Genomic DNA, 13,899 nt, shown 5'->3' with positions numbered 1-13,899 from the left:
CATATAATGATACTAATTTAGGTATAACCACTGACCAGGTTTTGGCCAGGTACGGAGTGGTGTTGACGTGCGTCCACTCTGCTCGGCGCCTGGTGTGTGTGTGTGTGTGTGAAAAATATTGTTTTTCATATTTTAGCTAAACTTGATGGAAGACTTGAGGGTTAGCCAACGAGTAACTCACTTTTTTTTTTTAAACATTAAGTCTAAATTCAAGGGCACAGGGTTAGATCAAACGCTGACCTAACAAAATCAACTTCTATAGTGTTTAGCTACTTCAGACCAAACGTGAGAAAAACTTTGGGAATAAGTCAGGAATAAAGTGATTCAGTTGTGATAACAACGGGTCTAAGGTGAAGGTTGCAGGGCAAGGTAAAAATTCGTCCCGTTTGTGTTTTTATTAATAATAGAACACAGTTTTAATTCGATTTTAAAGAAACTTGGTTGAATGACTAGGGATCAACCAAGGAGTAAATCTCTCTCTCTCTCTCTCTCTCTCTCTCTCTCTAAGAACAGCAGGGCAAAAGTCAGGATCACAGGGCAATGTCAACATAAACGGTTTTTGTCCGATTTAGAACAAACTTTGTGAATGAGTTGCGAATAAAGCAAGAATATGAGAATAATATGTCAATGACTGAGTCACTAAAAAGTATCAAAGGCCAAATTTAGAGGGAAGGATCAACCCAGGCAGTTTATATGTAATCTGAACCACATTTTGCGGGTGAGTTAATGGTCAGAAAGAGCGAAGTGATTCAGTTTTCAGAACAACCTGCCAACTGTCCAATTGTCAAAATCAAGGTAAGATCAGAATTCGACCCTTGTGTCTGTGTATGAAGAAAACCACTAAAACAGTATGGTCTGATACGGACCCAACTAGGTTTGAGTTTGGCTTGTGGACTATTAGAACAAGGTCACTTTAAAGAATTCTTACCCGATGTAGAGTAAACTTTATGGAAGGGTTGAGATTAAAACAAGTAAAAGAGATTCAGTTTTGAGTACAATCGTCAAAGATAAAGGTATCAGGAAAAGGTCGAGTATCAGGCTCAATGGGCAAACTCAACTAAGACAGATCTGATCTGATCTGAACTAAATCTACCGGAAACGTAAAGTGCTAGACGCAAATGAATAATTAGATTTTTAGAGTAATCTGTTGTCAACGTCAAAGGACGAAATAAAATATTCGGCCCTTAGGCCACTTGGTGGTGGGTGTTTCACTATCTCTCAGTGCTCCTTCGTGTCCTCTTCTTGCTCGAATCTTTAATTCCTTCCTTTTTTATATTTTCTCTCCCTTCAAGTTCCGTTTTTATGCTTCATTTTCTCTCTTCTTCCCTTCCTTCATCCCTTCTTTCACTTCTTTGTTTTCGTCATTCTTGCCTTCCATATACGTTTCTGACTTTATTTCCATTATTTGTACTTTCTCTTGTGTTGCCTTTTCCCTCTCCTTGTCTCCCTTTTTACTTTCTTCCTTCGCATTTTTGGTGCAGGAGGATCTCGAAGAGCGACCCGGTTAGTCAGTTACACCTTCAGGATTTTTGTACGCAAGGCGCTTCACTTTTGTGAGCTCTATATAGTGCTTCATTTAAGTGAAGCCCTATATGGTCCTGTGACTATCGAGTATTTCTGCATGTTCTTCCAAACGTTTTTTACTCAAGGTACTTGAGAGGGACGTCTTCGCATGTTGGCACCGACGTGCCCAGGGAGTGGAACTGCTCTTTTATGCAAACATACCCTTACTTCCTCCCTATTTCCAGAAAGAAGCTTGACAACTACGACAGCAGGGCAACTTCAGTCAGTTTACGTTCAGATAAGCTTGGAGTTCCAACCACAGCTACTTCTTTACTTTATATTTTTTCCTCCATACTTATTTATTCCTACCATTAGTTTTTTTCCCATGTCTGTCTTTCTTTTTCCTTCCACTAATTCCCTAATACCTCTTGTTGTGTATCGCATCTTATTCCCTTCATTCCTCCTCTCTTTTCACTCTTCCTTCATAACTGCTGATCTACTTGCTTCCGTCCCTTTCATCCACCTTCCAGTTTTCCTTCTTTACTCTTTTCTTCGTTCCTTCTTTCCCTCTCTTCCTCTCTTTTATTTCTCTTTTTTTAATCTCTATTCATGTGTGATTAGGACTGATGATTGTGCTTGTGGTAGAGAGAGAGAGAGAGAGAATTCTATAACCACGTGAATATTACTGATAAGATCTACCTTTTTCATAGAACTAGTGTAGGAACAGGCCAAAAGAGCAAAACGGGTTTTTCCGTCCTCCGGGTCCTCAGAGTATGTCATACGTTACAAAAAAAAAAATAATAATAATAATAATAAAAATACCTGGCATGAGTTAAAAAAACGCGAAAATCATTTGATATGCGCTGCCAAAAGTAGCACTGAAGTGGAATTAGCCACTCACTGAATATTAATATCATTGTCGTCGTAATGCATTGACATAAATTTCTTATAGGCTGCGGGTGTAGGGGTATCTGCGAATTGATCTGTAACTGGTATATGAAAGCAATATGGTATGTACTTTAAGAGTAGTATAACAAATTTTTTATTCAGTCAGTGCCATTAACAATTGGCAGTGCTTATAGCCTATCAGTCACACGTAAGTGATTCATCCAGGGTATAGCCACATAATGATGTAAAAGAAAAGATTTCATTTTAATTAGGAGATACTCTACCTAAGTTTCCATTTTTTATTTTGTTTTTGCTTCCCTTATATTTATTTACTTATGTTATATGTTGCTGAATCCTTCCCACTGCAATGCCACTGCCTGACCAGTGCTGATGTAGTCGGTTCGTTAAGAAGTATACAAGCCCAGAAGCCTGTACCATTTACTGGTAACAACGATGATGGAAATATAATTAACAAATTTGAAAATTAATTTGGTTATTTGATCATCTCAGCTGCTCCCACTTCCAGGTATATGTTGAATGAATGTGAAGAACTTTTACATATCTGTTTTTGTTTTCAAACCCTTTTAACGCTTTAAAGAAGTTTATCAAATTCTCGGTGGGCTCAGGTGACGTGCGTTTGTCTCATACCTGCTAGTGAGAAATTCTAGGGTTTGAATCCATACCATGATTTATACTTAAAGTGCGCCCTCGTACTGTGTCGGTTTATATGTTTTTAGATGTTCGCGCTCTGGCTGTACTGCTGATGACGTGAGCAGGCTTCACACACACACACACACACACACACACACACACACACACACACACACACACACACACACACACACACACACACACACACACACACACACACACACACACACACACACACACACACACACACACACACACACTTAGATTTTCCCGTGCATCACGTATTTCACTCTCATTCCATTCCACCTCGGAAGAAGGGTTAGTTTAGGCAATTACTGTCCCGTTGAAGAAAATATCCGGCAGTGCAGTGAAGCTTATGTGGACCGTTTTATTTAAGTTATTAGAATCCTTGTAAAGCGTCGTTTGGATAGACACTAAAAATCTAATTTTGTTAGTCCATTTTCCTAAAATATGATCTGAAAAATGTAATTTTACTGAATTAGGCTTCATACGCTTTCATATTACAATGTTCTTGTTAAGGTATGGAAATGAAAATTGTACTGTGTAATAATCTTTTGCATAAAGGAAGTATATATATATATATATATATATATATATATATATATATATATATATATATATATATATATATATATATATATATATATATATATATATATATATATATATATATATATATATATACAGTATAGAGAGAGAGAGAGAGAGAGAGAGAGAGAGAGTGTTTCTTCATAGTATCTTCTTTGCTAGTGTTAGGAACGGTAATCTTGATACTGGCACTACATAGGTCTTTATAACGATTTCATTCTTTTATGTTATGCTCCAACGTTTTATATTACCATCCTCATATGACACTTGTGCTTGTCAATGTTATTAGGGGAGAGAGAGAGAGAGAGAGAGAGAGAGAGAGAGAGAGAGAGACAGAGAGAGAGAGAGACAGAGAGAGAGAGACAGAGAGAGTGTGCAGGTGTAGAAAGACGGCTCCCTCCAGTTCCCCCTGTCGCTCCCTCAAGACAGTCCAGACAGGATGAGTGACAGGCAGGGGAGTTAGATGGAGGGAGAAGAAAGGGAAGAGGGAGAAGGCAGGGGGAAGGGAGAGATTAGGGACTGAAGGATGAGGAAGAGAGAGGTAGAAGGTAGATATTGGGAAGAGACTAACGATGAGGGGGAATGTGACTTGGAGTAGGATTGTGGTATGAAGCAGGGAGAGGAGGAATTTAGGAGAGTGGAAAGGGGAATGGGACGACGAACTGGAAGAAGAGTGCGAAAGAGATGAGATGGGAGTAACTAAGAAGGGGAGGAAGGGGGGAGAGTAAGTGGGAGAAAGTAAAGGTGACGGGGAAGAAGGAATAGGTGTAGTTATAGGGAATGGGAAAGCGAGAGGACAGGGGAAGGGGATAGGTTAGAGGAGAAGGAAGGTAGAGGGGTGACCAACGAAAACGAGGACAGAGCTGGAAAGGAGAAAGTAAAGGTGTAGGCAGGCTACTCAGGCGTACAGAGGAAAGCAATCAGTAAAAGACCCCTTGACTCTTCCTTTGCTGTTTGTTACAGGGTATAAGTAACGTATCTGTTCTGTTATTAAGCGGTAAGGATATGAAAGTTGAGAAATTGAGGGGATGGGATAGGAGGGAATTAGGTAGAAGTGAATGGTGAATGGAAAAATGAAATGGCAGTGAGTAGGCGATCGGGAAGAGGTTGAAAATGATGAGTGATGAGAACGGAAACTGCGAGGTGGTGGTGGCTGGGACGTGTTGAGAGAGTGAAAGGGGTAAAATAAATTTTTGGAGATGCACTACGAGCATGGCTGCCTTAATGTTAGTGGCTTATTAGTGTTACCTATGCTCTCTCCGCTTTTGTTTTTGTGCATTCTCTCTCTCTCTCTCTCTCTCTCTCTCTCTCTCTCTCTCTCTCTCTCTCTCTCTCTCTCTCTCTCTCTCTCTCTCTCAGTGATCGTTTGATAATTAATAAAATCAGTTTTATAATGGCGGGAGAAGCAGATTACATTAACAGGAGAGAACTGAGTTTGCAATATATTACCATTATATTTCAATATTTCGTGAGGTCATTAATGAGGCTAATGATGGTTGTAAATATTGATAAGTCTGAGAAATGCAATTAGTTAAAATACTATGAAGAGTCAAAATGTAACAAGTTTGTATAATCCCGGCTATTTCTTCAAATCTATCAATTTTTATTAAACCTACGTCATGTCATCAGTGGGTTAACCTAAGCAACGTACGATAATCAGACTAAATAATGTTATCGTGTGACGTATCTGCTTAATGTAATAGCTATGGTTCGGTCTTACCAGCAGTTAAACCTTTGTACCATAATCAAGTAGGCCATTTCTACAGTAAAGCGTATCTGTCGTATCCATACTATGTAATCATATCTTGTTAATCTCTTGAGCTTGCAAACTAGAACTAGCAGTGAATAAGTGTATAAGTATAACAGTATATGTATTTAGTAGTGTGTGAGTGCCTACGTGATGATTAGTGCACGTATCAGCGGGTATCATAAACTGCAACGGAAGCACCCCGTATTGCCCTCGCCTTGTGGGCAGTTGAAGGGCTGGTATAGGACGGGTTGGACTTGTGTTTGCCTCTGGTAGTCGGTCGTGAACATGAGGAATCCGATGACGTCGTAGAGGCATGAAAGACTTTTACTGTTCCGTTCGCGGTGTGAGAGGTTGAGGTGCGAATACTTGCCTGGCGAGTGATTCTTGATCCCAGTCTTTCTGCTATCACCTTTGAGAAGTCTAGGAATTCGTTTTCTGGATTAAAGCCTATCTGTAAGGCTATTTCCTGTTGTTTACTATCCAGCCAGCTGATAAATCTAAGGTAACCCATTAAGTCTCCCAAATCTTCCAGTTTAGCAATATGATTTCCATCACATGGTACAGATAGCTACATGGAATGTAAGGGGCGCAAATGATGAGGTGAAAGAAAGAGAGATTGTCCAGGTGCTTGAGGGTGCGAAAGTGGATGTATGTAGATTAACCGAAACTAAATGGCGAGGTGAGAGTGTGAAACAATAAGAATATGGATGGGGTATATGTGCTAGAGTAGGTGAGAATGAGAGAGTAAAAGAAGGAGTATGTATTGTTGTGAGTAACAGATGGAAGGAGAATATAGGAGAATATGGATCAGTTGGCTCAAGGATTGTGTGGGTAAGACTGAAAGTTGGACTACAAATGTGGGCGATTGTGTGCGTGTATGCACAAGATCGTGCAAGCAGTTCGAGAGGAGTTCTGGATAAATGTGGAAACATGCATGGAAAAGTTTGAAAGGAATGAGAAAGTGTTTTTGACTGGAGATATTAATGGAAAAGAAAGGAATGTGAAGGTGGATGGAGTAGTTGGTGAGTGGGGTGTGCCTGCAGAGATGGATGAGAATGGCAGTGCTTTAGTGGACATTTGTGCCGGGAGGGGGTTGGTGATAGCTAATACCCTCTCGGGCACAAAATGGTCCACAGATATACATGGAGAGTGAGAGAAGGGTAGGTGGTGAAATGAATGAAAGGAAGGCAATGACTGATTATGTGTGCGTGGATGAAAGGATGAGAAGGTGTGTAATGGTTGCAAGAGTATATAGAGGGTTGGGGGAGTGGACTTTCTGACCACCACCAATTGGTGGTCAGAATCAAAGCCCAAACGAAATGGAGAAATAGAAGAAGGGAAGGACAGGAGGAAGTAGTTCGTACAAGGAGGGTGAAAAAAGTTACAAGAGAATGGAAAAAGGCAGAATATAAGAGGGAAGTGGGGGACCGACTGAGTAAATATTGATTGGAGCAGATGGGGGACGTGGATGGTTTGTGCAAGATATTCACACAAAAAATCTGTGCAGTATGTGAGGTGGTGTGTGGGGTAAAGAGAAAACGAAAGGCAGTGCAAGGAACAGCAAGGTGGACTGAAGAGGTGAGAGAGGCTGTGGCATTAAAGAAGAAAGCATATAGTCACAGTGAGTGGATGAGGAACAGGGGCGTGAAAGAAGTTGAGACAGAAGAAAGACTTATATGTAGAGAGGAAGAAAGAGGTGAAAGGTTTAGTAAGAGAGTGAATGAGGAATTTGGAAGGAACTTGAGTGTAAAGTGGAGGGAATGTAAGAAAATGTTCTGGAAAGAGGTAAAGAGAGTTAGACAGGGTGCCAAAGCGGTTAGGTGGGGAGTGAGAGATAAAAATTGTAGATTACTTGTAGAGAAGGGAGAAAAAGGGAACATATGGAGAGAACACTTCAAGGAACTGTTGAACATAGAGAATGAAAGTAATGCAAGTATAAGTGGCTGGGGAATGGCTGGGAGAAGGAGGGATGTGAGAAGAGAGGAAGATATCAGTAGAAGTTGTGGAAGCAGTGAGGAAAGTTAAAATGGGGGAAGCCCCAGGAATTGATGAAGTGTGTGGTTAAATACTGAAGCATGGGGGTGAGATAATAGTAGAATGGATGTGGATGATGTGCAGATTGGCCTGGGAGGAAGGTAAAGTCCTGGAGGATTGGAAATCAGGTATAAATATTCCCCTGTACAAAGGAAAAGGGGAAAAAGAAGTGTGTGGTAATAATAGGGGCATTTGTTTTCTTAGTGTAATAGGAAAAGTATATGGGAGGATACTTAATGTCAGAGTTAGGGTAATAACAGAAGAATTAGTTGGAGAAGAACAGGAAGGTTTTAGGAAGGGAAGAGGTTGTGTAGATCAGATATTCATTCTTAGATCTCTAGTGGAAAAGTCTAGAGAAGGGAAAGAAGTTGTATGTGGCTTTCATGGCTTTGGAGAAAACATATGACAGGGTGGATAGACAAGGATTGTGGAAAGTATTAAAAATATATGGAGTAGATGGAAGTTGTTGAAGGCCGTGAAGAGTATGTATGTGGGTGCGTATGGATAGTGAACTGAGTGAATTTTTCTATTTAAAGGTTGGATTGAAACAAGGATGTGTCATGTCTCCATGGCTGTTCAATCTGTATATGGATGGGGTTATGAAAGACATACAAGGTAGGGCTGCAGATGTAAGAGCAGCTCTAGTGAGAGAGGGCAGTGTTTGGAAGCTACCTGTACTGTTGTTTGCAGATGATACTGTGCTGTTAAGTGAAGACGAAGGGGACTTGCAAGGCTTGGTGAATGAGTTTGGGAGAGTGTGTATGAAATGGAATCTAAAGGTGAATGAAGGGAGGAGTAAAGTTATGGTCTTCGAGAGAAGTGAAGTCAGTGAATGCACAATGAGGGTGGATGAGGAGGAAGTGGAAAATGTGAATGTGTTTAAGTACTTGGGTAGTGTGATGAGTAAGGATGGAAGTTTAGAGGGTGATGTGCTTGCAAGGGTACAACAGGGAAGAAAGGTTGTTGGTTCCTTGAAGGCAGCGATAAGAAACAGTGAAGTGGGCATGGAGGTGAAAAAGTTACTACATGACATTATTGTGATACCAGCTCTAACGTATGGAAGTAAAGCTTGGACCTTCTTGGAAGGACACAAATCAAGAGTGAGAGCAGTGGAAATGAGTTATTTGAAAGGAGCATGTGGAGTCACATAGAGAGACAGACTGACAAATGAGGAAGTGATGGAGCGTTGTGGTGTGCATGTGGATGTGATAGGAGACCTTAGGAGAAACACAGTGAGGTGGTTTGGCCATGTGGAGAGGATGGAGAGTGAGAGACTGACGAGGTGGGTGTATATGTGTGAGGTGGAAGGGGGGAGAGGGAGAAGGAGGCCAAGGCTGAGATGGAGGGAAGGAGTGGAGAGGTATATGAGAGAAGGGGGTGTGAGCTGGGGGCAGGGCAATGAAATGGCAGGGGACAGGGCGACAGAGGCGATTTGTTTGTGGCCGCCCCTTACAGGATTAAGGCCTCTGGCAATAGATAGATAGATAGATAGATTTCCATCACCACGAGTTACCCATGGATTATCTTGCAATAACTGGCTTATCTCTGAGCTTGTAGCTTTTGCTGCAGCTGCTGCCTCAAAGTGTCGCATCTTTAGTCGGAATTTCTATATCCTCCTGCATTTGTTTGAGGAGATTAAAGATAATAATAAGAGACTCGGCCTTGGAATGATTACAAAAAAGCTGTATTAATTTCTGACTGACTTCATCGAATGTGGTGCACTGCTCGAAATAACCGGCTCAGAGTGGGGCTCCTAGCTGTGATTTGCTTTGATATAACCGGCCTTTAAGGTACAAGACTTTTAGGGATTCAGTTGTGATTTGTCGATTGTGAATATTGGTTTCGACTTCTCTGAGGAAGTCATAGATAGACACAGAATTATCTTCAGCGGTGTATTTTGGGAGGTTACCATCGTCCAAATATATGGACTGTGGAGGAGGAGCTGGGTTCTCCATCCCTGGAGCAGTATGAAATTGGGAAGTTGTGGAAGTAAATAATGAACTGGGTTGAGTAGCAGAAAAAGTAGTGGTAGTTGTCTGCGGCAGTGCTGGGAGCTGTGCTGATGTAGCAGAGAAATTAAGAGTAGTTGGAGAATGTGCAGAGGGAATTTCTAGAGACTCATTTAAAGGGGGTAGTGTATCTGGATTCATTCTATCTGGAAGAAAATTATCTGGATTTTCTAGAACTGAAGTGGTAGTGATGGTAGTAGAGGTGGCGTGAAAGAGTTCAATATGCCGGACCAGAATGGCAAACACTTTAATCCTATTTGTTCTCATTCAATCTTTCTTTCTATTCCAGAAGGACCATATACCTCTTATGCTTTTGAAGCGTGATTATAGGAGGTCCAGGAAATTTCTATTTCAGCTTTCGCAGGCTAACTCACAGTATTTGTGCGCACGTGTTTACTATTAATGGTGACCTGAAATGACCTCCGACAGGTGACCTCAAATGACCTCGGAGGTCAACCTCACATAGCCTATGCTCGAAGTGGAGATCATGTATGTCTCCATGCCAAAAATTGGGCTGCTGGGTGCAGTTGTTTGAGCGCGTATTACCGGTGACCTCAAAAGACCTCCGACTAGTGACCTCAAATGACCTCGGAGGTCAACTTCACATAGCCAAAGTCCGAACTGGATGCCATGTGAGTCTCCACGCCAAAAATTTGGCTGCAGGGGTACCTGGCGTTGGCCGGGCCAAAAAGGTGAACACTCCCAAATGACCCAGATCTGAATTTTGACCTCGCTAAAATCATCCTTGGGCTATCCTGATTCAGAATATATATGGGTCGTGCGGTCTCTGGCCCTTGGATTGGGCGTGATTGAAGGACAAACAACCAAACAAACAATGCGGCTCATTTATATATATATATATATATATATATATATATATATATATATATATATATATATATATATATATATATATATATATATATATATATACAGTATATATAATCATATATTTTAGGAACACTGAAAATTCCTAGAACGGATTGCCAGTTGTAAGCACAGCTCGATGATGAACTGTTACGGTTTCTGGATTTTTATTTACTCACTTATTAATGAGACTTAAGGCACATTCCAAAGGGTCTTTAATAACTACGGCTTAAGTACTTTGTTGATACACTTCACAATATTGTCCAAATCAGAGTCGTCACTGAACCATGCTTTGTTTTGGAACACCTGCTTTGTAGCCCTATCCGTCCGCAAAGCAATCGCCCAAATGAAAGCCGTTTCTGAAAGCTACCACCACTGTCACCATAATCACAGCTACCATCAGCTGTATCACCACCACCATCATCATCAAAGTTACCAACCACCAACAACATAGCTACCACCACCACCACCACTACGACCTTCACCACCACCAGCGATATCATAGCTGCCATCACAGCTATCACCATTTTCTGCTGAATAAAGTCTGTTTTTAGCATTAGTGAAGTTAAAGACCTCGAACTGTAGAAATTCTCTCTCTCTCTCTCTCTCTCTCTCTCTCTCTCTCTCTCATTTCAAAGATGCATGAAATTCCAAGGAAATGTCCTGCTGCGTCTTCCACATGCCCATACTGCAACACTAATATCGACAAAGAATAGAGACCAAAACACCCCTACAGAGTGACAACTGACCTGAAATTGAGACTGGCTCATCTGGGTCCCAACTATAACCATCCTGACAGGTTTTATCAAAATCCATTTTCCAGTTTATGCTGCAGTACACACACACACACACACACACACACACACACACACACACACACACACACTTAGGATTATAATATGCAGGTATCACACCAATTTACCGGCGCCTTTGGTTCCAGAGCCTTGCCAGATGAACAGCTTTGCCGGACTAACGAAGGCCACATGTCACAAAATAATTCATCAGGAACCAACTGAAATTACGTATAAAAACTCAACAGTACCATCTGACCCATTATCCTTCTTGTAATCACACTCATGTTCTATTCTGATTTTTTTATGAAACAAATGAACCTGGTTCACCATCAAGATACTTGATGAGTCCACTCCATCACTCCAATGTTGTTGAACCAATTTCATCACCCGATCATGCTCAGTAATCTTACCATCTTTCATCGTTCTTCTAATGTTCATTTGCTTCTTTGATTCAATGCCTGCATATAATTTCAGCATTTTTCCTCTTTGTTTCTTTATGTCATAAGCAGTTGACAGACCAGTACCATCTGTCTCACACATCTTCCGCACGGGAACACCACGGTCCAGTTTTTTTTTACAAGTTGTATCGTATACTGCATTACTAATTTCTCTTAGGATAATAAAAAATGTCTTACTGCATTAAATCCACCCAAACAGCTGTTAATACACCACTGGGACCAGACAGGTGGGTGAATATATATGTTAAGATACAGGCTGCCAGTACGGTAGGTCACTAGGTTGCTATATATTGGTCACCATAGTAACGGCTTGCCTCGTGGCTACTGGCTTCCACATGGAAACAACCCCGAAACGTTATATCGCTTTATGCACTCCACACTCATAAAGTGTCTCAGTAGATACCAGTGATGGAAATAACCTTATTGCGAATAAACTAAAATGTTAATATAGTATTCTTGACTGTGGTGATATAATATTTAATCGTAAATCTAACTAAAAAAAAAAAAAAAACGAGAAATGTGATATGAAATGTCGTTTTCACAAGAACAGAAACTGATGGTTAGGAAGGGTTAATTGTGAAAATATCTTATTCACATAATATAAATTTATATTCGTTGCAAAATTGCAGGAATAAGAAGTGAGTTACACAGGGATGGGGAACGCTGTAGTAACTAACGTATTTTCCATTTAATGTCACAGAGCGTGCTGCAGCAGCAGGAAGTGAGGTATACAGGCGATGGGGACCTCCTCTCCACCCTCCATGAGCAACACTCCATGGCAGGCCAGGGTTCCATGACCAAGAAGCAGGGCGTGTCAGGAGAATCGTGTTTCCAGAGCAAGACCGCAGAAAAGATACACATTCAGAGGTTCGACAAGGACTTTAGGTGAGTACACTAATTTATACACACACACACACACACACACACACACACACACACACACACACACACACACACACACACACACACACACACACACACACACACGGTACGTAGGAGGGCTACTGGGCCTTGAAAGCAGGCTGTGAAGCCTATGCACAGAGTCGGACACATTAAAAAAAAAAAAAAAAAAAAACTGCCATTGTTGGTATGGTATTTACTGTTACAACTTCTTTTAAACATTTTCATTATCTCCACATTATACTTCCAAAAATTTACTGTGCGCATTATACATTTTACCGATATACTTTTAAACCCACTGTTGGCTATGATTTTCCTCAGCTGAATAAAATTACTGCATAAAATAGCTAAACGTCTCATCAGTTGTCTATACATCCCACTGACTGTCAGGATTTCCAAAGCTGAGCTGAATACAGTATTTTTATTTTTGCCTGAATGGTGCAGGAAAATGTGTAGGTAGTAGCGGAAGGTGAAATTATAATTTATTCAGTTCCTCCGCCAAATTCATATTACAGTTTTACGTTACTTATCTCTAAATTTTTCCCCTGAACGAAATCTAAGCTATTATACTTTTTAAAGTGTCCTCACACTTCTCTCTGGCCCTCCTCCTCATGTGCATTTTTAAGTCTGAAGACAGAAAGGGGAAGAAGGGAATGAAACAGAGGAAAAAGAGGAGTGTCCGGCAGTAACTGTTAAACGACCAATTAAATTCATGTTCTTGGTTGATTGTGACGTATATCATTGCAAACCAATGAGAAGTAAGTCCTGAGTAGGGAGAGGGGAGGATCTGGGCCCCTGCCCACGGTGGAGGGGGTGATCCCCCACCGCCCTCTCGCCACCTACCTCAACCCCAAACCTTTTGTTCCCTCTCCTCCCTCGCATGTGACTGGACTCACAGCTCCTCCTACCAACTCTATAAAGCTGATTTTTCCGTGCCACACTCCACCCACCATCCTCCCTCCACCTTCCTCCCTCATTCTCCCCCCCTCCACCCTTTCTTACTCCCTCCACCTCCAGCTACAGTACTTTCTTGCTGTGGGTATGTGGTAAACATTTGACATAAGAGAATGATTTATACATTTTCTGGTGTGTAAAATCAAGATCTTTCATTCTATAATACCAAAATTAATGTTAGTGCATTTTTTTCTCTCTCTCCCTATATGTAAGGGTTGCCAGTGTCAATTTTTGACAATCTTTGGCAGGCAAAAGCTCAGTAACCAGTTGGTCTAGAATGCTCTGGTTTGCGGCATAAGGTGTGTAAAATCAAGCTCTAAACCTTGGGCGTAACATTTTTTACTTCTGTAAGAGTGAAAAAATCGGCCTCGTAAACAGGTTTTCACGGAAGTTCAGTCGAGCGAATTGTGTATCCTAGAGGTTAACAAGTGCTCGTGGGTCCTTCTGGCCCCTCGCACTTGCTCCTGCGGAGGGCTCTCGCG

General features: G+C 41.2%; 1 protein-coding gene across 1 annotated transcript in view; it reads left to right on the top strand.

The window, feature by feature from the left end:
* Positions 1-13,899, top strand: part of LOC145406106 (cGMP-dependent protein kinase, isozyme 1-like) — a 664,176-nt gene that overhangs the window by 404,028 nt on the left and 246,249 nt on the right. The window contains exon 2 of the mRNA XM_080277304.1: positions 12,264-12,448. Coding sequence (XP_080133430.1) covers positions 12,264-12,448 — 185 coding nt within the window. The remainder of the gene's footprint in view (positions 1-12,263; positions 12,449-13,899) is intronic.

The sequence above is a fragment of the Coenobita brevimanus genome, chromosome 69 (assembly GCF_032717465.1).
Source record: "Coenobita brevimanus isolate Jiangsu-jjx chromosome 69, ASM3271746v2, whole genome shotgun sequence".
In the NCBI taxonomy this organism is placed as follows: Eukaryota; Metazoa; Arthropoda; class Malacostraca; order Decapoda; family Coenobitidae; genus Coenobita; species Coenobita brevimanus.
The sequence above is the reverse complement of the archived record's forward strand: the minus strand, read 5'-3'. Positions and strand labels throughout refer to the sequence as shown.